We start from the raw sequence: 24,403 nt of genomic DNA, 5'->3' as shown, positions 1-24,403 counted from the left end.
CACTTTGAAAATAGAAAAATTTAAACATACATGTCTTGATAATTTTTTTCTCACACCATTTCCATTCTGATATTTATTTAATTAATTAGGTTCAATAAATTCAGATTAATAATTACGTAGCTTAAAACAAGCTGTAAATACCAGGCTGTATTCTACATGTGTAGATACAGCTGGAGCCAAACTTGATGAGTCAAGCTTGAAATGTAGCTTGAACTCTGCCAACTTTGATGTTTGTTTCAAGCTTGAATCCAACTAACAGGCCTGAATATTCCAGCTTTGATCAAGCTTATATACTTGAACTTTACATCTGGAAACAAGTTTGAAACCGGCTTACTGTGCTGTCTGGGATATTGGGACCGTGCACTTGCTAAACAAATAGCTTGTCTTACTCTTACTTTTTGGTGGACAAATGCGACATATCTTCCTTCCATCCCTAGCAAGTTTGTTGTCTCGCTTCCTAGACTCGACCGACAGAAAATCCCAGTTCTAGTAGAAGGTGTTTGTTCTCTATTCTTTCGTGCAGTGAAGGTTTGATCAGTTCTTTCGCCAGGGCTGTATAAAGTTCATTCTAATAAGTACAGTTTTTTCCTTGCAAGACTATGAACAATATATGCCTTGTTAGCACTCATAACAAGAACACGGAAAAACACAGCCATGCGCCAGCGTCGTGTACGGCAGCTTGAACAATATTTACCACTCTTTTCAATCTACAGTATCAACACTGCCCTTTGTGTTGTCTTAGTGGGCTATAGTTACAGATTTTTCATTTTCCCCATCATCTTCTACGGAGTGATGCAGTGTTGATATTATAATTACTGATCTTCCTTTTCTTAGATGCGTGGGAAATCAGCGTGATGTGTGTGGTAAATGCCGTACAGCGTTGTTCCAACTTAACATCAACGGGAAGGCAACAAAGATACCGAAATTCTGTTACGGTCCTTTCACATTGTTCCCAGTATGGTTAAACCATTTTTCCGCAGCACGTCTGCAAGTTCTATTGACACATACCATGTATCTGCGTTAATTTTACGATTGCTATATGCTATTGACTTGCACAGTCAGAGGACAGCCTGAGTGGGAACGGCGTATTTGTTCTCGTCTGGTGTTAAGTCCTGGTCCATCGGAACCTTTTCATAAGTAGAGACGGGTGTCGAAGACATAATTACTCCTACAACCGGCGAGGCAGTTTAGATGGAATATAAATTCTGAACTTACAGCGTCCTCTAAAGCCGATTCGCATTTCATCAACTGTAGCATTAGCCCCAAGAATATAGAAGTGCTGTGAATTTTTTTGAAAATATATAGAATGTTTGTTATACACTACTGGCCTTTAAAAGAAGATGACGTGCTACAGACGCTTAATTTAACTGACAAGAAGAAGATGCTGTGATATGCAAATGATTATCTTTTCAGAGCATTCACACAAGGTTGGCGCCGGTGGCGACACCTACAATGTGCTGACATGAGGAAAGTTTCCAACCGATTTCTCATACACAAAGAGCAGTTGACCGGCGTTGTCTGGTGAAACGTTGCTGTGATGCCTCGTGTAAAGAGGAGAAATGCGTACCATCACGTTTCCGACTTTGGTAAAGGTCGGATTGTCGCCTATCGCGATTGCGGTTTATCGTATCGTGACGTTGCTGCTCGCGTTGGTCGAGATCCAATGACTGTTAGCAGATTATGGAATCGGTGCGTTCAGGAGGGTAAAACGGAACGCCGTGCTGGATCCCAACGGCCTCGTATCACTAGCAGTCGAGATGACAGGTATCTTACCCGCATGGCTGTAACTTATCGTGCAGCCTCGTCTCGATCCCTGAGTCAACAGATGGGGACGTTTGCAAAACAACAGCCATCTGCACGAACAGTTACCCTTGACGCTGCATCACAGACAGGAGCGCCTGCGATGGTGTACTCAACGACCAACCTGGATGCACCAATGGCAAAACATCATCTTTCGGATGACTGTTAGCAGAATATGGAATCAGTGGGTTCTGGATCCCAACGGCCTCGTGTCACTAGCAGTCGAGATAATAGGGATCTTATCCGCATCGCTGTAACGGAAGTGCAGCCACGTCTCGATCCCTGAGTCAACAGATGGGGACGTTTGCAAAACTACAACCATCTGCACGAACAGTTCGACGACGTTTGCAGCAGCGTGGACTATCAGCTCGCAGACCATGACTGCGGTTACCCTTGACGCTGCATCACAGACAGGAGTGCCTGCGATGGTGTACTCAACGACGAACCTAGGTGCACGAATGGCAAAACGTCACTTTTTCGGATGAATCCAGGTTATGTTTACAGCATCATGATGGTCGCATCCGTGTTTGGTGACACCGCGGTGAACGCACATTGGAAGTGTGTATTCGTTATCGCCATACTGGCGTATCACCCGGCGTGATGGTATGGGGTGCCATTGGTTACACGTCTCGGTCACCTCTTGTTCGCATTGACGGCACTTTGGACAGTGGACGTTAAATTTAAGATGTGTTACGACCCGTGGCTGTACCCTACATTCGATCCCTGCGAAACCCTGCATTTCAGCAGGATAATGCACGACCTCATGTTGCAGGTTCTGTACAGGCCTTTCTGGATACAGAAAATGTCCGACTGCTGCCCTGGACAGCACATTCTCCAGATGTCTCACCAATTGAAATCGTTTGGTCAGTGGTGGCCGAGCAACTGGCTCGTCACAATACGCCACTCTTGATGAACTGTGGTATCGTGTTGAAGCTGCATGGGCAGCTGTACCTGTACACGCCATCCAAGCTCTGTTTGACTCAATGCGCAGGCGTATCAAGGCCCTTGTTAGGGCCGGAGGTGGTTGTTCTGGGTACTGATTTTTCAGGATCCATGCACCCAAATTGCGTGAAAATGTAATCACATGTCAGTTCTAGTATAATATATTTGTCCAATGAATACCCGTTTATCATCTGCATTTCTTCTTGATGTAGGAATTTTAATGGCCAGTAGCGTAGTAACTGCTGGATCAGAAAGCTTACGTAACCCCTTGTCGTCAAGATTGCAATACCTCAGGCAGTTGAGAATTGCAGCAAATCTTGCTGATGATGGTGATACGGAAAATATCACGGCCAATCGCATCGGCACAAAAGAGAGAACGTATGTCTTCGTTACTCGCGTTGATTACAATAGTGTAGATTACAAGGCCGATACAACTCTTCACTTCAGACATTGTACAAGGTCCGACTTGTGTACACTGCGTATTCCTGCACTTTCCTCGAATTTTTTCAAGTTTTTTATTTGCCCATGTGCGTAAGTATCACTGAAAATGTAGCTCCAAGCGGTGAGTGGGTTGACGTGTGATTGTGTTCTGAACTAGTATTGAAGTGTTGGTATCATCAATATATTACGAGCTGGAATTCTGATATTCCTGTTTCGTTCTACTATCGACCACCTGGACCTTGCTATAGAAGTATTTCTAGCACGTTCCTCATCTTCTCGCTTTCTGATTCTCCTTCAACCGTTTCCTCGACACTTCCACGCTCGCCAGACACGCTGGATTCCGTCATGTTCACTGTGAATAAAATTAGCATCCACCACGGCAAAAAATTCAAAGCCGGATATGTCACTCCCTACTTCATCGATAATTCTTGAAAGCCTTTCTTTAAATTACGGATCGTCTGTTCTCACATACGATGGACCAGGTTCACCTGACACAGTTCCAGAGTTATTGTCACACACGATGCGAAGAACTAAACAAACAAACTCAACGGACAAGAAAAATATTGTCGGTCATCGACTTACGCCAACACAGTCGTGCGGTTCCCTGAACGTCGTTCGGGCGAAACGAGAGCAAAAATAGCACTTTCAACAATGGCTACCATTGCAACAAGCAGCAGACTGCAAGTATGGAAGCTGCTGGGCGTCACCGCCATTTTCTCGGATACATTGTGCATCACGAGGCTGCACATCGTTCAGTCGTGCACTTAAAATCGCTGTAGGCAGAGAATCTCCCATTACAGTCATACCTCGCGGCGGCCGCTTCCAGCACTGCTCCGCACTACACATGGACAAACAGTACTTGTGAAGTGGCTCTCCGTGTTCATGTGTTATCTTCAACCGAGCTGTAGCTGGCGGCCGACGTAGCAACGCTCTTGCGGTGACAGACGTCAACTATCAAGTAATTTTAATCGGACTATAGCGTTTTTGTTCGAACACGGAGAACGGAAGCACCGTTCCAGCTCACGTTATTTGTTAACGACAATTCGAGGCACTTACATTTCTTTATAAATTGGAATTTTGATTTGTTGGTTCAAAACTTGGATGTCGAGGAGAGAGACTTAATTGTGTGTAGCTTGTACGACCTTGTTTCTTTTCTCTTGTCTATTACAGGCATAAAGTGCTAGGTAAGGCTTCTCGATTCGATTGTAATTGTCTTTAATTGTATGTTTATTTGCACTTCAAGCGTTTTTCTTCATGTAGTGTCGCAATTCTCTTTCTTACATGATTTTACAATGAAAAGAGCATACTTAAATGCATATCGCCTTTTCTGTTTTTCCACTTTCCTTTTCTTTCCAATTATCAGTTATTCCCTATCATTTCCCCTACTTTCTTTTGTGCGCAAAAGGACACCGGGACATTTCTCTAATCGGAATAGTTAGCCACTCGTGATTGTATCTGTGCATTCTGAATCTAATGACTGAATCTTGATTAGAGAGATAACGCTTCGAACATAGAAAAACCCGTATAGATAAATATTATTTTCTTCCGTGAAACTGAAGCGAGACTTTGAAAGAAATGCGTAGTTCATTGCAACTGACACTATAGAAAATCTCAAAAATTTCGAGCAGCTGACGCTAATGTTGGCCAGCCTGGTACACTCTGCTTAGTACAGTCACTGTGGCGTTGTGATGACAGTTGTGTCATGTGAAGTATTAAGGAAGAGTGACGCATAGATTTGTTTGTGTTGTTTGCACAGTAGTCTGTGATGTTCTTACATGTGATTTTGTGAGTGTTTACTATTACTTTATGACGTGCAGTTGAAATTCTCTGTTAAGAATGGCGCAATTAAATATTTTAAACAGCTTTATAAACTGCAATACTTCTGTGCTGAACATTGATGAAGCATGCCTCGTCGTGAATTCTGCAGCGGAGAACAACATTCAGCTTTGGGCTCAATCTGAAGAATGTGTTTCGGTAAGATAAAAGTATTAAACAACATTACTTCACATATACAGCTCTTGAACGACAGAAAACCGTTTGAGTTAAATTACAAAATTGTTCGCTGCATGCTATGGATGCCACACTGTGCCTTTATTAAACTGTTGCTGACTCATCACCACCTCGTAAATAATGCTATGAAGAACAACAGTGGCAACTGCACAGTGAAAGACAAACGGTCTTTTGTTTACTATTTGACAAAACAAACACAAACGAATATTTATCTTGTGCAGCACAAGAAAACAAAAGTGTCAGGTTTTAACTATCACTGTTATAATTTCGAAGTACCTTACCCACTGACGAAAAACGAAAGCTTAAAAGAATAATGTTGTTTCATTTCAAGTATAGCTAACTGTCAGCTATCCAGAAATACTGTAAATATGCTATTATTTGATGCTTAAAAAAATGTGCCAATAGGACTTAAAATTATCGAACAATCAAATACCTCAAATGCCTCAATTCAAATGAAAACTTTTGGGATACTGGTATAGGAGAGAAATTATTAAACTTGCACAGAAGATTGTAATATAAATAATTGTAAAATAGAGACAAACTAATTGTGACATGGTTACAGATGTTTTTATCAACCCAAAGGTTGATCTCTACACCACAGTGCCTTACTGGACATGGCTCTATTGGGGATAGTATATCTCACATTCCTCTGACCTATAAACTGACTTATTCACCCAGTTATAGGGATATTTCCAGTTTAATGTGGATTCCAGAACACTGTGCAATTCGCCAGTTTCCACATAACAACCACTGCAAGCAGTGAAAAAAGTAATAAGTGACTGATTAAAATTCTACATGGATCAAATTCATGACTCTCAGATTTGTAGTTTGGCACAAAATTAATGTTACCCTGAGACTGACTGGAGATACTTGTCCATCAATAAGAGAGATATTCTGTTTATGTTGGTAGTTGAGAAGACAATTGATATTAAATGGATTCCTACTCAGTTATATATTCCTGTGGATTATAAACAAGATCTCTGCCAGAGCATTGTCCACTTCTGACAAAATGTTGTTGTACCTACATGGGATGTAGAAGAAGGCACAAACATGTAAACTTTATTAGGTAATGAAAAATGCTGCTGTCCAGTTAGGTATTTGAATATTGATGGCTTCACTTCTTTTATATCATTTGTTTACATTAGCCAGTAGGGTGATTGGTATTACAAGGCTGGGTGAGAACGGGTTGTTAAGTCAGCCTTCCTACATGTTTTGTGTGTATCACCAATCAGAGTTCTCTTCAATACCTACCTCATTAGATTTGATATTTGTTTCCTGTATGATATGTCTGGGTTCATCGACAATCAGAGTTCTCTTCAATACCTACCTCATTAGATTTGATATTTGTTTCCTGTATGATATGTCTGGGTTCGTAATACAAAATTTAATCTCTCATTTAACACTACTAAACTATAAGTCGGGTTGGGGCTTCAAAAAATGATTCTTCTAAGAACTAGTGCAAAAGCGTCAGTTTCACATTTGTGACAATCAAGGAGATCAACCAGGGAAGATTCCGTATCCAGTTCTGACATTTGCACCATGTTGTTGTTAATAGCCATAAGGAAAGTATTTTGTCGAGTCACATAGAGGAGAAAAAAATATGGATTGCTGCTCTCAGAGCCAAATTGCACGCAGTATTCTGAGTCACTTTGCTTTTTGTGGTGGTGGGTGGTGGTGGTGGTGGTGGTGGTGGTGGTGGTGGTGGTGGTGGTGGTGTGGTCTTCAGTACAAAGACTAGTTTGATACATCTCTCAATGGTAATCTGTCCAATTTTAAACCCCACTGCATAACTACCACCACCTACATTCATTTGAACTTGCTTACTGTATTCAAGCCTTGTTCCCCCTCTGCAGTTTGCACCCCCACACTCTTCCGTGCATTACCAAACTCTATATATCTTGATCCTACCCACATGAACCATGGACCTTGCCGTTGGTGGGGAGGCTTTCGTACCTCAGCGATACAGGTGGCTGTATGGTAGGTGCAACCACAACGGAGGGGTATCTGTTGAGAGGCCAGACAAACGTGTGGTTCCTGAAGAGGGGCAGCAGCCTTTTCAGTAGTTGCAGGGGCAACAGTCTGGATGATTGACTGATCTGGCCTTGCAACACTAACCAAAACGGCCTTGCTGTGCTGGTACCGTGAACGGCTGAAAGCAAGGGGAAACTACAGCCATAATTTTTCCCGAGGGCATGCAGCTTTACTGTATGGTTAAATGATGATGGTGTCCTCTTGGGTAAAATATTCCGGAGGTAAAATAGTCCCCCATTCGGATCTCCGGGCAGGGAGTACTCAAGAGGACGTCGTTATCAGGAGAAAGAAAACTGGCGTTCTACGGATTGGAGTGTGGAATGTCAGACCCTTAACCGGGCAGGTAGATTAGAAAATTTAAAAAGGGAAATAGATAGGTTAAACTTAGATATAGTGCGAATTAGTGAAGTTCGGTGGCAGGAAGAACACGACTTTTGGTCAGGTGAATACAGGGTTATAAATACAAAATCAAATAGGGGTAATGCAGGAGTAGGTTTAATAATGAATAAAAAAATAGGAATGCGGGTAAGCTACTACCACCAGCATAGTGAACGCATTATTGTGGCCAAGATAGACACGAAGCCCATGCCTACTACAGTAGTACAAGTTTGTATGCCAACTAGCTCTGCAGATGATGAAGAAGTTGATGAAATGTATGATGCGATAAAAGAAATTATTCAGGTAGTGAAGGGAGACGAAAGTGACTGGAATTCGAGAGTAGGGAAAGGGAGAGAAGGAAACATAGTGGGTGAATATGGATTGGGGGAGAGAAATGAAAGAGGAAGCCGTCTGGTAGAATTTTGCACAGAGCATAACTTAATCATAGCTAACACTTGGTTCAAAAATCATAAAAGAAGGTTGTATACATGGAAGAATCCTGGAGATACTAAAAGGTATCAGATAGATTATACAATGGTAAGACAGAGATTTAGGAACCAGGTTTTAAATTGTAAGACATTTCCAGGGGCAGATATGGACTCTGACCACAATCTATTGGTTATGAACTGCAGATTGAAACTGAAGAAACTGCAAAAAGGTGGGAATTTAAGGAGATGGGACCTGGATAAACTGACTAAACCGGAGGTTGTACAGTGTTTCAGGGAGAGCATAAGGCAACAATTGACAGGAATGGGGGAAAGAAATACAGTAGAAGAAGAATGGGTAGCTCTGACGGATGAAGTAGTGAAGGCAGCAGAGGATCAAGTAGGTAAAAAGACGAGGGCTAGTAGAAATCCTTGGGTAACAGAAGAAATATTGAATTTAATTGATGAAAGGAGAAAATATAAAAATGCAGTAAATGAAGCAGGCAAAAGGGAAGACAAATGTCTCAAAAATGAGATCGACAGGAAGTGCAAAATGGCTAAGCAGGGATGGCTAGAGGACACATTTAAGGATGTAGAGGCTTATCTCACTAGGGGTAAGATAGGTACTGCCTACAGGAAAATTAAAGAGACCTTTGGAGAAAAGAGAGCCACTTGTATGAATATCAAGAGCTCAGATGGAAACCCAGTTCTAAGCAAAGAAGGGAAAGCAGAAAGGTGGAAGGAGTATATAGAGGATCTATACAAGGGTGATGTACTTGAGGACAATATTATAGAAATGGAAGAGAATGTAGATGAAGATGAAATGGGAGATACGATACTGCGTGAAGAGTTTGACAGAGCACTGAAAGATCTGAGTTGAAACAAGGCCCCGGGAGTAGACAACATTTCATTGGAACTACTGACGGCCTTGGGAGAGCCAGTCCTGACAAAACTCTACCATGTGGTGAGCAAGATGTATGAGACAGGCGAAATACCCCCAGACTTCAAGAAGAATACAATAATTCCAATCCCAAAGAAAGCAGGTGTTGACAGATGTGAAAATTACCGAACTGCAAAATACCAACGCAAATTCTTTACAGACAAATGGAAAAACTGGTAGAAGCCGACCTCGGCGAAGATCAGTTTGGATTCCGCAGAAATGTTGGAACATGTGAGGCAATACTGACCCTACGACTTATCTTAGAAAATAGATTAAGGAAAGGCAAACCTACATTTCTAGCATTTGTAGACTTAGAGAAAGCTTTTGACAATGTTGACTGGAATACTCTCTTTCAAATTCTAAAGGTGGCAGGGGTAAAATACAGGGAGCGAAAGGCTATTTACAATTTGTATAGAAACCAGATGGCAGTTATAAGAGTTGAGGAACATGAAAGGAAAGCAGTGGTTGGGAAGGGAGTGAGACGGGGTTGTAGCCTGTCCCCGATGTTATTCAATCTGTATATTGAGCAAGCAGTAAAGGAAACAAAAGAAAAATTCGGAGTAGGTATTAAAGTCCATGGAGAAGAAATAAAAACGTTGAGGTTCGCCGATGACATTGTAATTCTGTCAGAGACAGCATAGGACTTGGAAGAGCAGTTGAACGGAATGGACAGTGTCTTGAAAGGAGGGTATAAGATGGACATCAACAAAAGCAAAAACGAGGATAGTGGAATGTAGTCGAATTAAGTCAGGTGATGATGAGGGAATTAGATTAGGAAATGAGACACTTAATGTAGTGAAGGAGTTTTGCTATTTGGGGAGCAAAATAACTGATGATGGTCGAAGTAGAGAGGATATAAAATGTAGACTATCAATGGCAAGGAAAGCGTTTCTGAAGAAGAGAAATTTGTTAACATTGAGTATAGATTTGAGTGTCAGGAAGTCGTTTCTGAAAGTATTTGTATGGAGTGTAGCCATGTATGGAAGTGAAACATGGACGATAAATAGTTTGGACAAGAAGAGAATAGAAGCTTTCGAAATGTGGTGCTACAGAAGAATGCTGAATAATAGATGGGTAAATCATATAACTAATGAGGAGGTATTGAACAGAATTGGGGAGAAGAGGAGTTTGTGGCACAACTTGAGTAGAAGAAGGGATCGGTTGGTAGGACATCTTCTGAGGCGCCAAGGGATCACCAATTTAGTACTGGAGGGCAGCGTGGAGGGTAAAAATCGTAGAGGGAGACCAAGAGATGAATACACTAAGCAGATTCAGAAGGATGTAGGCTGCAGTAGGTACTGGGAGATGGAGGCTTGCACAGGATAGAGTAACATGGAGTGCTGCATCAAACCAGTCTCAGGACTGAAGACAACAACAACATATATCTTGATGCCTTAGGATGTGCCCCATCATTCAGTCGTTTTTTTAGTCATGTTGTGCCGTAAATTTCCCTTTTCCCCATTCCTGTTCAGTATCTCATCATTTGTTTTTCGATATACCCATCTAATCTTCAGCATTTATCTGTAGCACCACATTTCAGAAGCTTATATCTTCTACTTGCCTGAATTGTCCATTGTCTACATTTCTCTTCCATATGAGGGTACACTCCAGACAAATGCCTTCAGGAAAGATGTAATACTTCAATGTACATTAGATGTTAACAAATTCCTGTTTTGCAGAAGTGCTTTTCGTGCTATTGTCAGTCTGCATTCTGTATCTGACTGCTTTAGCTATCATCAGTTACTTTGCTGGCAAAATAGCAAAACTCGTCTATTACTTTTTGTGTCTCATTTCCGAATCCAATTCCCTCACCATCACCCAACTTACTTCTGCTACATGTCATTATCCTTGTTTTAATTTTATTGATCTTCATCTTATTATCTCTTTTCAGGACACTGTCTGTTCCATTCAAGTGCCCTCCCAAATTTGTCACCGTCTCTAACTCTGACTCTACGATTTGAAGATAGGTTAGTGAAGTTGAAAGAGGAGTAAAATGAAATTAAGTGGGATATAGTAGGGTTATCAGAAGTGTGCCTAAGAATTAAGGCCAATGGAATTAAAGTTGGGGCCTTTTTTTTTTTTATTGGACAGACCATGGAGGAAATTTACTTGTTTATTAAAAAACAAGGAATTTAAAAATAGTGTTACAGATATTGAAGAAAGTTCAGACCAACTAGCAAGTATTTTGTTAACAATAAAAAACAGTTTCTATGTAAATCATTTAGGTCTGCTCCAATATGTTTTCTGATAGGGAAGTAGAAGACCTCAATAAAGAGTTGAAGAAACAGATAAATGGCAGAAAATCCTGTTATGTAATGATGATGTAGAATTTTTGTTCTATAATAGGATTAATACTGATGACCAGCTCTTCAGTGAGAACAATAAGTTGTGTTATCAGAACTGACAGGGGTCATTAGTAGAGTGTACAACAACATGCAGGCTATGTTCTCAACATATTTTCCCGGATGAAACCACACTGAAGGTAGTCATGACTGGGACTAAATAGGACTAAAAATGGAACTGACTATATTTTATCAGAAAATAAAGCAATTATATGTGATGTGGCAGTCCTTCGCCACTGTAGAATTTCAATTGATTATAGCACAGAAATGTGCGTAGTGAAAGCAGATACGAAGCTGGGAACAACCTAACTCAGCAGACAGGAAATTTCAAATTATTTTTATGGGAATTTATTTAGCAAGATTGAGATACGCAAGATACGTATGATAGCATATTCGTGATCTCATACACGCTCATATGAAAGGGGTTATTATTTATTGGAAGTAGCAAAATTTGTTACAGGAAAACAGAAAAACAAAAATGTCAGCTAAAAAAGGTAGGTATTGAAGAGGGCAAGAGTTTAAAGGGAAAAATAATAGGAAATTGGTAAAATGTGCTGGAAACCAAATTGTTTTGAGGGAATGTGAGAATATACAACAAAAATTTGGCAAAACAAACATATGAAAACTTGTGTTGCCTTGACAGAATATATTAACAGTTAACACTTATGTTTATACCTGGAGGTGGGGATCTATAAAACTAATGCCTAATAAACCTTAAACGAAGTCCACAATTTAAATAAACGACAACTAACAGTACAATCAAATATGAAAACATATCTAGACTGAAATAACTACAACACACACACACACACACACACACACACACACACACACACACACACTAAAACGAAAAACAAAATAACAATTACTGAACGAGGAACCTCCAAATATTGTCATGCTGATGCCACCACGTGGGCTCATCCATGGTGTGAGAAGCAGTGTCTTCATTCATGAGGCCATATAACTAGAGAAATTTAATTGTAACAGCCATATTGTTGCCCATAACAACAACTAACGAACAAGTAGTAGATTTTGCGTCTGATCTGTACCCAGTATCAAACAAAAACACAAAAACTAAATCTCAGATCATTAACAGTACAACAATCTAACAATTACATAAGTAATAGCCAATAACTAATGACATCAAAGAAACTCGCTGACAGGCCAACAAAAACAAACTCCCAAAACACCAAATAGCACACAGAGTTAAGCTCACTACTGTACTAACATAGCTCACAAACAATTTAGTAACACATACATCCCTGGATAGAGTGTGCAACCAGTTGCTCCACCTCGTCATCTGCAAACACAATCCATTTCAAAGATGCCATGCCACAATAATGTCACACAACACAGTTACATCACAGGTCAATGCCCATGTTTGGTACCGCAGTTTTTATTTGACTCCAACAGATTGTCATGGAGTTTTTGTCCTCGTATGCAGGAAAATTTTAATAACACACAGAATTTTTCCATTGTTAACAAAGCATGCAACTAAAAATTAATTTGCTAATTAAGTGTTATAAAGAAAATATGGCACTGTATAATCTGCAACAAATATATTGGCTATTGTACATCTGCTGCAGTGACTGGCTAATAGTACGGTATGACAAAAATCTTGATTGCTGCCATAATCTTCCAATACTGGCAATATTACCTTGACATAGTCTTTCCTCACTGTTTCACAGATCCCATTATGAAGCAGTGCTTTCAAGGATGGTAAAATGAGTCAGGTTATACATTAACAGCAGAGCAGTCACAGCAGGCAATTTTTGTTAAGTATGCTAATGACAAATGGTGACTAGCGCTAACCCAATCGCAGTTATAGGCATAGGAATTACTTCTAGATTACTATATACTGGGAAAAAAGCATGTACCTGAAAAATAACCAGTGTCACTTTTTATATCTAATACTGCATATTAAGTATTTGTGTAACTGTACTGATTTCAGACACCACTGAGGGCTATTCTACAGTTCATAATGGAAAAACTTAGTAAATGTTTAGCGTGAAAATTAGTGTTTGCCAGGTTTTATGTCCTCAAGTCTAAATATTCAGAGAGATTTTAGATGTGGCTACAATACATTATTTGACCTTCTTGTAAGAGGTAAACAAATTCGATGACTGTCACTTTCCCAGCATCGACGATCAGGTCACTAATGTTACAGAAGTTATCCTTACAGCCGTGGAACGTTCAATACCTTGCACCTCCGATTTGCCCCGTCGCCCCCCAGTTCCTTGGTGGAATGAGGCATGCCATGACACAATATGCGAGCGGAGACATGCTCTTCGTGTTTTCTGCCACCATCCTACTTTGTCCAACTGTATGCGCTATAAGCATTTACATGTGTGTTGCCATCGCAACATCCATGATAGCAAGAAGGCCAGCTGGGACTTCTGTACTAGCTCTTTTAACACCTTCACTCCCTCCTCAGAAGTTTGGAGTTGAATTACACGGTTATCTGGCGCACCTAGTTTCTCCCTGATCTCTGGCCTCACTGTTCCGTTGGTTCAACTCTTCAAATTACCCGCCAGCCTTTCTCCCGAAGAAACGTGCAGCGGAAGTGCGACCTCTTGTTTTCTCCTCTCAAAATAGCGAAAGCGGGAACTCCAACACACACTCTCTTCTGGCTCTTCTGCCCCAGGACCGTATGGTGTCCACAGCCAAATGTTGATGCATTTATCATACCATAGTCTGCGCTACCTCCTTCGCCTTTATAATCGAATTTGGACCAACAGTACTTTTCCCAGAAGATGGCGGGAAGCAATCATCATTCCTGTTCCCAAACCTGGAAAGTAAAAACATCCCTCTAGCTATCGCCCCATATCTGTCATGAGTAGTGTATGTAAGGTCTTGGAGCGTATGGTGAATTGCCGTTTAGCCTGGTGGCTGGAGTCCCGAAACCTTTTAACACCTGCCCAATGCAGTTTCCGAAAGCATCGTTCTGCAGTTGACCATCTTGTTGCTCTCTGCATTTATATTATGAACAATTTTCCCAGGAAACGCCAAACGGTAGTGATATTTTTTGATCTGGAGAGAGCATACGATACCTGTTGGAGGACAGGCATCCTCCGCACACTGTTCTCTTGGGGCTTTCGAGGTTGGCTGCCCCTTTTTCTTCACGAATTTATGGCAGAGCGCACATTTAGAGTGCGGGTGAACACCACTCTCTCCCATATTTTCTCCCAAGAAAATGGGGTGCCCCAGGGCTCCGTGCTAAGTGTTGTTCTGTTTGCCATCACCATAAATCCAATTATGGATTGTCTCCTTCCCGATGTCTCGGGCTCCCTCTTTGTTGACGATTTTGCGATCTATTACATCTCTCAATGGACCAGCCTTCTTGAACGACGTCTTCAAGGATGTTTCGATCGCCTCCGCTCTTGGAGCATTGAAACTGGCTTCCGATTTTCTCCCAGTAAGACCATCTCTGTAAATTTTTGGCATCGTACAGAGTTTCCTACATCTAGGCCCTGGTAACCTTCCGTTTGTGGACATCATTAAATTTGTGGGACTTATGTTTTACAGAAAACTGTGCTGGTCCTCCCACGTTTCCTGTCTTCCTGCTCGCTGTCTGCAATCCGTCAACACCCTCCCTGAATGGTACCTCCTGGGGAGCAGACCAAGTGATTCTTCTCCACCTATATTGTGCCTTAGTGCACTCAAAATTAGACTATGGAAGCATAGTTTACTCCTCTGTACGGCCGTCTATTCTTTGGCATCTCGACTCTGTTCACCACTGTGAATTGCATTTAGTGTCTGGAGCTTTTTACACCAGCCCCATGGAAAGCCTTTATGCTGAGTCTGCTGAACTTCTGCTGTCCAATTGGCGAGCTGTCCTTCTGAGTCGTTACGCTAGCCATCTGCCTTCGATGCCTGCTAATCTGGCCCATGACCTTTTTTTCGATGCCTCCTTGGATTTAGGGTATGCAGGCCGCCCTTCCTCTCTACTACCACCGGGAGTCCACTTCCATCAACTGCTACGTCCTCTTTCCTTTCACTTTCCTAAAACTCTCTTGACAACTGAGGGTACAGCACCACCTTGGTTCCATCCCCGGACCTGCCTGCTCCGTGACCTTTGTCAGCTTCCCAAGGATGGTACCCCTTCTCTTGCTTATCATCGGTCATTTGCTACTGTATGCGCACAAATGAAGGATGCCACATTTATTTGCACTAACGGCTGAGAAACATCGTTTGGTGTTGAGAGTGCCTGTATTGTTGGCAACACCCCTAATAGATTTCAGCTTTCTGACCAGTGTTTGGTTTTTACTGCGGAGCTTTACACTGTTCTCCAGGGTGTCCAATACATCCGTCGCCATCAGCAGATACAGTACATTATATGCTCAGATTCACTCGGCTCTCTCCTCAGCCTCCAAGCTCTTTACCATGTCCACCCTCTGGTCCACCAGATTCAGGACTGCCTCTACATGGGGGGCGTCTCTGTGGCATTCCTCTGGATCCCAGGACACGTTGGTATCCGTGGAAACGAGGTGGCCGATATAGCGTCTAAGGCTGCAGTCTCTCTTCCTCAGCCTTCTGTTCATATGGTTCCCTTCACCGATCTACAGAGTGTTTTATGTCGTCGTGTTGCTTTTTTATGGCATGCGCATTGATCTACACTTCCTAATAATAAATTGTGGGACATGAAAGCTCTTCCCCGTGCTTGGACCTCTTCCTCCCGAACTCGTCATCGGGAGGAGGTAATTTTAACTAGACTCCAGATAGGGCACTGTCTTTTTAGCCATCGACATCTTTTAAGTGGCGATCAGCCCCCTCTTTGTCCCCACTGCTCTGAACTGTGGACGGTGAGACACCTTTTACTTCAGTGCCCCTATTTTACTCTGCTACTCGCCTGTTTACAGCTGTCACCTGATATATCTTCCATTTCAGCAGATGACACGCACTCAGCCGATCGCCTTCTCCAGTTTATCAGTGTCATTGAGATGACGTCAGTCATATGAAGCTCTTTTTGGGGAAAACAACCCCCCCCCCCCACCCACCTTCTATAGTGGTTTTCTAAGCTCTCCTTCTGTTTTTGAGTTTCCCGCTTTTTGAGTTTCGCTCCCATTGGTAGCAGTTTTGCGCCCTAAAACAATAAGAAAAAGGTACTAAGTATTTAAACTGCTTGAATGGTTCCTTATCTCGGTACTAGACCCCTTCCATCTCCTCCCGCTACTAAATATTTTGTTGTACTTATATTTATTCTAAGCCCACTTTGTTCAAGTGCATCCAGTAACTACTTTATCATAAATTTGACGTACCCTCTACTTTAAGCTATAGTACTTGATCATTGGCAAATTATGAGTAGACAGTTTCATGCTGGAGAGGAATACTCGTATCTCCGATTGGCTGATTCCACTGTTCCAATATATAATGCATAGCCTACGTATTTTAAACAGAGTTAGCAACATGTTGTAGCCCTGCATTTGTCCTGTCGGTGTTTGAATGGGTCTTTAAACTTTCCCATGCACTTCTTCTGAAGTCATAAATATTGTATGTGCTTCATGACCCTTAGAATATATCCTTTCACTTATTTTTGTAAGGCTAAAAATATGATCCATGCAAGATTGCCCAGCTGTGAAACCTGCTTGGTCCCTTAACATCTTTCCCCTTGATCTCATTTCCCAACCTGTTTTTTTAGTACAGTGTTAAAACATCTGCTGATAGATGCCATAATACTAATTCCCCATACTTGCTTGGGTTCTTCTTGTTTCCTTTTTTGTAGGTAGCACATATGTGTGATACACACCACTCTCTTGAAAATAATCAATTTTTAAAATTATAAGTAATTGAGTAGAAAAGAATGTACTCACCAAGCAGCAGCAGGAGAACACATATATAAAAGGTATTACAGTTTGCAAACTTTTGAAGCCAGTGGCTCCTTCTGGCAGAAGAGTTGGAAGGGAAGGAAGAGGGGGAAGGAAAAGACTGCCGAATTTCAAGAAAAGAGGTAGAGCTAGGAAAACCCTGGTCATTGTGACTTTTCCAATGTTTACCCCGTTTCCTAAACCTCATCAGTTCTTTTCCTTCAACCCTTTTCTTTCCCCTTCAATCTTTCTCCCAGAAAACTGGCTCTGAAAGCTTGCAAACTGTAATACCTTTTGTAAGTGTGTTCTCCTACTGCTGCTGCTTCGTGAGTAGATTCTTTACCTATCCAATTACTTATATTTACACCACTCTGTTGACATTTCCTCTCCTGATTGAACAATTTACTTATAAGTCTCAGCATTTGAGGTGGTCTATATTTTCAGAATTCTGTCACAACTCCTGCCAGTGCATTTGCCTTTCCATTTCTTGCTTTTTTCAATACCTCTTCTACTCCTTTAATATAGGCTCTGTATTACTTAGCTTACTGTTTTCGTTATAGACTTCTATCACCAGGTTCCTTTTTCTTTCTACCAGAAATTCTTCATAGTGCTTTTTCCACTGTCCAAGAAATGTAGATCATTTTGTAGGTGTGGGACTGCTAGCCATTATAATCTTCCACACCTCTACTGATGTCCTACATCCAAGCAAATGCTCTATTACCCCACATACTCTTTCCCATGCCTCTTCCTTACACTTTATTGTTGGTTTTGTAGCTCTAAGCATTGTACCTATCCAAGTCCTCTTCATAAAATGTATTTGCAACTGTGAATCATGACAATCATCAGCTGCGGAATGGTATGATGACAATGAAAATTTGTGCTGGACCGAGACGAGAATCCGGATTTCCCGCTTATCGCAAGCAGATGCCTTATCATTTGGCTATCCATGCATGACTCATGGCGAGACGCAAACTTTCAAGTGTCATCAACCATGTGTCTACAACCTGGACTTGTACATCCATTATGTATATTCCCGTACAGGCCATGCATGCATTTCCATAGGAATTGTGCATCATAATCAGAATAACACAGGCACTGCAATATCGTATTCCAAGTCCTCTTTATTCCCTGAAGTTCACCATTTGTGACATAGTTTCTTCTTTTCCTCAGTCACCTTCAACAACTCCATGGTCATCATTCCGTTCTTACTCTTTTTCCCTTTCCCTTTCTGAAGCTGCCCCCGTGGCCTGCTTAACAGACTGTTTGAGGAAACATTATACACTGGTGTCCAAAACAAAAATTTTGTAAGTTTGCATTTATTTTGCCACTAAACAGTATAAACAGGTGATAGCAAAGTAGAAACAATGTAAAGAATACAAAATGTAAACAACTGCTATATGCATAATGGTAGACAAAAATGCTCATAATTTTGTTCAACTTAATGGATTTACACACACATTTCGACAACTTGTTAATATGCTCAGTATGGGGTGTGACCATATGTGGCAGCAGTACAGGCTTGATGACAATGGGGCATGCTGTGAATGGTGTCATCGGTCTCTTGTTGAGGCAGGAATGCCCATTCGTCATGTAGAGCTGCTCGCAGTCTTGAAGAGTGGTTGGTGGATGCTAATGTGATGCAAGCAGTCTCCGTAGTTCATCCCAGACATTCTCTATTGGATTCAAATTGGCAGAATGAGCAGGCCAAGCTATGCGTGCGGTATCTTCCATTTTCAAGAAAACATCAACCACCCGTACAGCATTATTGTCCATCAAATCAAAGTCTGGGCCCATGGCTTCTCTCAACATCCGCAAGTGAGGTCCCAAGATCTCGTCACAATACATGACAGCAGTTGAACCTTGCTGTTCACCTGTACAATTTCTTGAAGATCGGTTTGAGTGGTTAATGTAATCCCTGCCCATATAATTAGGGATCCTCCTCGATATCGGTCTCTTTTCACAATGTTTGGGTTTTGAAATCATATTCCACATTCCCTCCATATGTGAGTCCATTGAGAATCACTATCCAGACTAAATTGGATTCATCTGTGAAAACAGCCTTGGTTCACTGTTCGACCACGCAGGTGGCATGTTGATGACTTCACACTATACATTCCCTTCTGTGAAAATGCCTCAGAAGTAGACATACAGCAGGTCTCCAATAATAAAGGCTACTCTGCTGAAGCCTTCTGAACACCATTTGCATCGATAAAACACGTCCAGTTGATGTTGCGAGCTCACATGACAGTTGCCGTTGCAGTACTAAGGCGTTACTGTTGTGGCCTTACAGCCAAATAATGGTCCTCTCTTCTGAAGTGACATGTTGTTGGCTCTGCTTTGGTCTTCGGAATACAGTTTCGGTTTGTATAGACTGTCATCAAATACAAGAAACAACAAAACGATTCGCACTAAGCCCTCGGGCCACATCAGTTTGTGAGTGTCCTGCTTCCTTTCTTTCTGTGGTCCTCCACTGCAGAGAGTCTGTTAGGCATCTTCTCAGTCCTATACTTCACCATGTGTGACTGTACACAGTGATTGTGGATGTGAGGCTACCCAGCAAACGCTACTTTGTTTCATAGGTGCCCTAATGTCATCATTGGCATGGGTGTCTGTTGACTGGAATGCCATCATCCAGGCAGAAAACAACTGTACAGACATCTGGTTGACAGTTTGTATGATTATATCGTGAATTAGGTGCAAGTCGGGGAAATAGTAGTTTGTTGCTTTAACTTTGGACACCAGTCTTGTTATTGATGCTTCAGTCCTCCACTACTGTATCCAGTTTGTGATTTAATATTTGCTGATACAGGCTTTTCACACTTTTTCTTGTAATAGATGTATCATAATTTGGCGTCCTCTGGGGTTGTACTTCCAACCTCATTAACCTTCTTTGCCTGTTTTGTCTTGATCTTAATTGAAAAAGCAGTTTTTTAAGTAATAATCAGAGGCACGCTGTTCCTGTTTCTGGCCTCATATCTTGTACTTAAATCTCCCATGGTCTTTGCACTATTACACAGTCTATAACTGATTTGAGGTTCCTTGATGAATTAATCCAGATGTATTTATGAATTCCTTTGCACTGAAATTGACCATTTCTGTACCTTACAGGAGTTAATAAACCTCCTACTGTTGTTATTCTCTACAACCTCTCCCCACAGACCATGAATGTCTTCAAGTAATCTTTTTCCAATTTGTCCATTTAAGTCTCCCATCATTAAAAATTCACATCTATCTGGACATTCATCGACCACTTCTTGTAAGTCATTGAAAAAGTCTTTCTTCTTCTTCTTCTCAGGGGCAACTTAATTAAGCCAATACACCCCCCATTAATTCCAGTTTTATTCCATGAATTTTTATTTTTGCACTTATTATTCTTTCATTCACTTCCTTCTAGTTAATTATTCCTTGTTTGCATTTTCTTCTTGTAAGAACTGTTGCCAATGATTTTGCTCTTTCAGTTTTTTCCACTCCACTCCAATACAGAATATAGTCTCAAATCACTTCTTTTCCACATCTTTTCCTTTTTACATAATATTTGATAAAGTGAACATCCACAAGTGAGGAACATATTTGTAGAATAAAAGTCCGCTTTAGTTGCCGATAATTTCTTAATTTATTCTATGGTCAGTTTTGAGGCATAAAGCTTCAGCTTCAGGTGCCACCAAATAATTTTGGGAACATAACTGTGTATCGATTAAGTCAGTCAGTCATGGGGCTCACACCAATGTCAAACAAATGCATGATAGTGTAGGACAAGCAACCTCAGTGCCTGTCTGGACAGCATGACATGGAAGTGAGTAGTGCCTGCACTAGTCACTTCTGCATTGTGCTGTCCAGGTGGTCACTTTGGTTATTGGTCCTCTGCTCCCATGCGTCTTTTTGACTTAGGTGTGACTCCCAATGACTAGCTGACTCAGTTGCCACACATTTATGTTCCCATAATTATTTAGTGGCTTTATGCTTTGAAACCAGCTGAATAAAGGAGGAGGAGGAGGAGGAGGAGGAGGAGGACATTAGTGTTTAACGTTCCGTCGACGACGAGGTCATTAGAGACGGAGCACAATCCCGGATTAGGGAAGGATGGGGAAGGAAGTCGGCCGTGCCCTTTCAAAAGAACCATCCCGGCATTTGCCTGGAGTGATGTAGGGAAATCACGGAAAACCTAAATCAGGATGGCCGGACGCAGGATTGAACCGTCGTCCTCCAGCGGAATAAAATACCTTTCTTTTTTTCTCTGTCATTACCAGGATATCAATTTTCAGTACTTCCATATATTCTCAAGTATTCCTTCCAATCCATGTTAATTCGACATTCCACAAATCAGAATCGTTGTTCTTAATCAGAGTCGATGCTTTTTGATTCATCCAGTTTCCTTTCATTTTCTTTGGGAAACATAGCAGAACCTGTTTTAACCTAGAGGATCTGGATTTTTTTTTTTCTAGCGGTGGACTCCCCAAGGGCTTCTACTTTTGGGTCACCTCCCCCACCCCACCACCCTATGTTGCTATGTCAAGAAAGGAGAGCTTGGGATTGGATAAGGAAAAGATGGAACAGTGTGACACACTCTGTGTCCGGCTCCTCTAATAGAAGTCTGTCCAGCATAGGAACCCAAGTCTGGTATGACACATTTGTAAGATTTGTCAACCTGAAAAAAAACATTCGATAGTGTAAAATGGCGCAAGATGTTTGAGATTCTGAGAAAAGTAGGGATGAGTTATAGGGAAAGATGAATAATATATAATATGTACAAGAACCAAGAGGGGACACTAAGAGTGGGAAACCAAGAACAAAGGGCTCGGGTTAAAAATGTATAAGACTGGGATGCAGTCTTTCACCTGTACTGTTTAATCTACACATTGAAGAAGCAATGATGAAAATCAAAGATTGATTCAAGTGTGAGATTAAAATTCATGGTCAAAGGATATCAATGATAAGATTCACTGATGACATAGCCATCCTTAATAGAAGTGAAGAAGACTTACAGGATCAGTTGAGTGGAGTGAAGAGAGCAATGGTTACTGAATATTGATTGAGAATAAACTGAAGAAAGGTGAATGCAATGAGAAGTAGCAGAAACGAGTACAGTGAGAAACTTAGCATAAGAATTGGGTATCACAAAGTAGACAAAGTCAAGGAATTGTGCTATTTAAGAAGCAAAATAACTCGTGATGGATGGTTCAAAGAGGACATAAAAAATAGACTAGCACTGGCAAAAATCACGTTCCTGACCAAGAGGAGTATACTAGTATCGCATGTAGACTTTAATGTGCGGAAAAAGTTTCTGAGATTGTGTGATTGGAGCAGAACATTGCATGGTAGTGAAAGATGGACTGTTTGCTGTTAAGACATCAGGAGATGACTTCCATTGAATTATAGGAATCTTTAGAACATAAAAACTGTAGGAGAAGACAGAGATTGGATTGCATCCAGCAAATAATTGTGGATATAGATAGAAAGTGTTTCTCTGAGATGAAAAGGCTGGCATAGGAGGGGAGCTTGGGGCAGGGGGCACATCAAATCTGTCAGAAGACTGTTGAAAGGGGGGGGGGGGGGGGGAGACACCATACTTGTATGATCAGCACAAACATGGTTTTTGAAAAGTCCTCCAAAGTTCCCAGTACATCAATTGTGTGGACCAAAGAGAGGAGTGTTCCAAATGGTGAATCTTGTGCCATTCCAATGTTTAAAGTTTCCCTACTCTGAATTTAACCTTATCCCTGTCACATTGTTACATCATTTGCTGATGTGACCCTCTGTTTTCTGTTGTTAAGGTATTGCTCTATCCATGCAAGGAGGAGACTTCTAATACATTATCATTTAGTTTCCCCAGCAGAATTTCATGAACTAACAGTCAAAGGTCATGGAAAGATCACAGAAGGGCTAACAGAGCAATTTGTGTTTGTTTCGTTCTATTGGAATTGAATTTGTGAGATTGCACATTATATTCTCAGTCGACAAGTCTTTACAGAACCCCTACTGTGCTATTGTTAAAAGGCTATACTCAGAAAGATTGTTCAGCATTCTGTTGGAAACTACTTTCTCAAAATTTTTGAGAACAGAGTAAAAATTGAGATTGGTCTGTAATCAGAAGTCAGTTGCTTCTCTCCACTTTTGTATATTGATGTTACTACTACTTACTTCGGTCTCCCAATAAATAGACCTTGACTCTTGGAAATTAGTTGGTGTATGTAACTTCTTACTGCAAACATTGAGATTTAGATCATGCTGTGTAATGGACGATTCATCAGTCACACCTCTGTATGATTGCCCCAGTCTGTTGATCGACACCTGCAGGCCTACATTTACACTTTCAATGGAACGTTTCATCCAGGGCATGTAATATCACTCAAAGAGTGGCATAATCTTCACATTTGTGTGAGGACCTTTCCATTGTGTGTCTGATGTCATTCTTAAATTGAAAGTCTTCAGATTTTTTACTTGTTCCACTTTCTCAAGTACCATTTCATTTCGGGTTCATAGAATGAACATTAGCTCTCTTCTTTTATAAATATGTGCTACATTTTTTTTTTAATGATGTGATCTAATCCTTGTGAATTTCCTCACTGAATATGGGTGGAACAAAATTTATATCTGTCTGTTGCTCACAGATAAGGAAAGATAGTCACCCATGAAACAGTCCCAAGTGCCCTCTGTCATGTCCACAATGCTTGCAAAATATTTGTTTTGCGGGATGTTTTCTGGCAGACACACTGATGTCCCTCTTAGGAAGCAAGTAATCTGATTTATAGGGAAATTCTCGTCATTAGCTAGCAGTAATTGAGTTTTGATTCTGCGTTATAAATTAATTTTTTTCTATCAGTGCATTGTTGTTAACATTGGTGTGCTTTTAAAACTTCATACATACCGGTAACACTTCCTGGTGAACTGTTGTCATATGTGTGGATCAAATTGCTCCCAGTTTTCTTTACACAGGAAGCCATTTCATTGTGGCTTGTTGATTGGACTACCGCCATGATATTTTAAGTTCAACACAAAGCAAGGTGGCATATTGGTTAAGACACTGGACTTACACTAAGGAGGAACAGAGTGAAATCCTTGTCCAGCCATCATGAGTTAGATTTTCCATTGTTTCCCTAAATTATGTATTGCAAACGCTGGGGTGATTCCTTAAAAGAACAATGGCCATTCTCTTTTCTTTCCATGTTCAACTGAGACAAAACTGCATCTCTAATGACCTCAGCATCAGTGAGATGTTAAACTCTGATTTCTCCTTTTTACTTCAGGAATCTCATCTATGAGGGTCGCTACATAAGAAATGCACACCATTTT

The 24,403-nt window shown here is 41.1% G+C and overlaps 1 protein-coding gene across 1 annotated transcript in view; it reads left to right on the top strand.

Moving 5' to 3' along the window:
• The first annotated feature begins 4,874 nt into the window (after nucleotides 1–4,874).
• The window catches only part of LOC126201343 (heparan-alpha-glucosaminide N-acetyltransferase-like), a 105,086-nt gene continuing 85,557 nt past the window's right edge, over nucleotides 4,875–24,403 (top strand). Inside the window, exon 1 of the mRNA XM_049936778.1 lies at nucleotides 4,875–5,157. Coding sequence (XP_049792735.1) covers nucleotides 5,020–5,157 — 138 coding nt within the window. The 5' untranslated portion in view covers nucleotides 4,875–5,019. The remainder of the gene's footprint in view (nucleotides 5,158–24,403) is intronic.

Source organism: Schistocerca nitens, chromosome 1 (assembly GCF_023898315.1).
Source record: "Schistocerca nitens isolate TAMUIC-IGC-003100 chromosome 1, iqSchNite1.1, whole genome shotgun sequence".
In the NCBI taxonomy this organism is placed as follows: domain Eukaryota; kingdom Metazoa; phylum Arthropoda; class Insecta; order Orthoptera; family Acrididae; genus Schistocerca; species Schistocerca nitens.
Note: the sequence above shows the minus strand (reverse complement) of the source record. Positions and strands in the feature narration are given on the sequence as shown.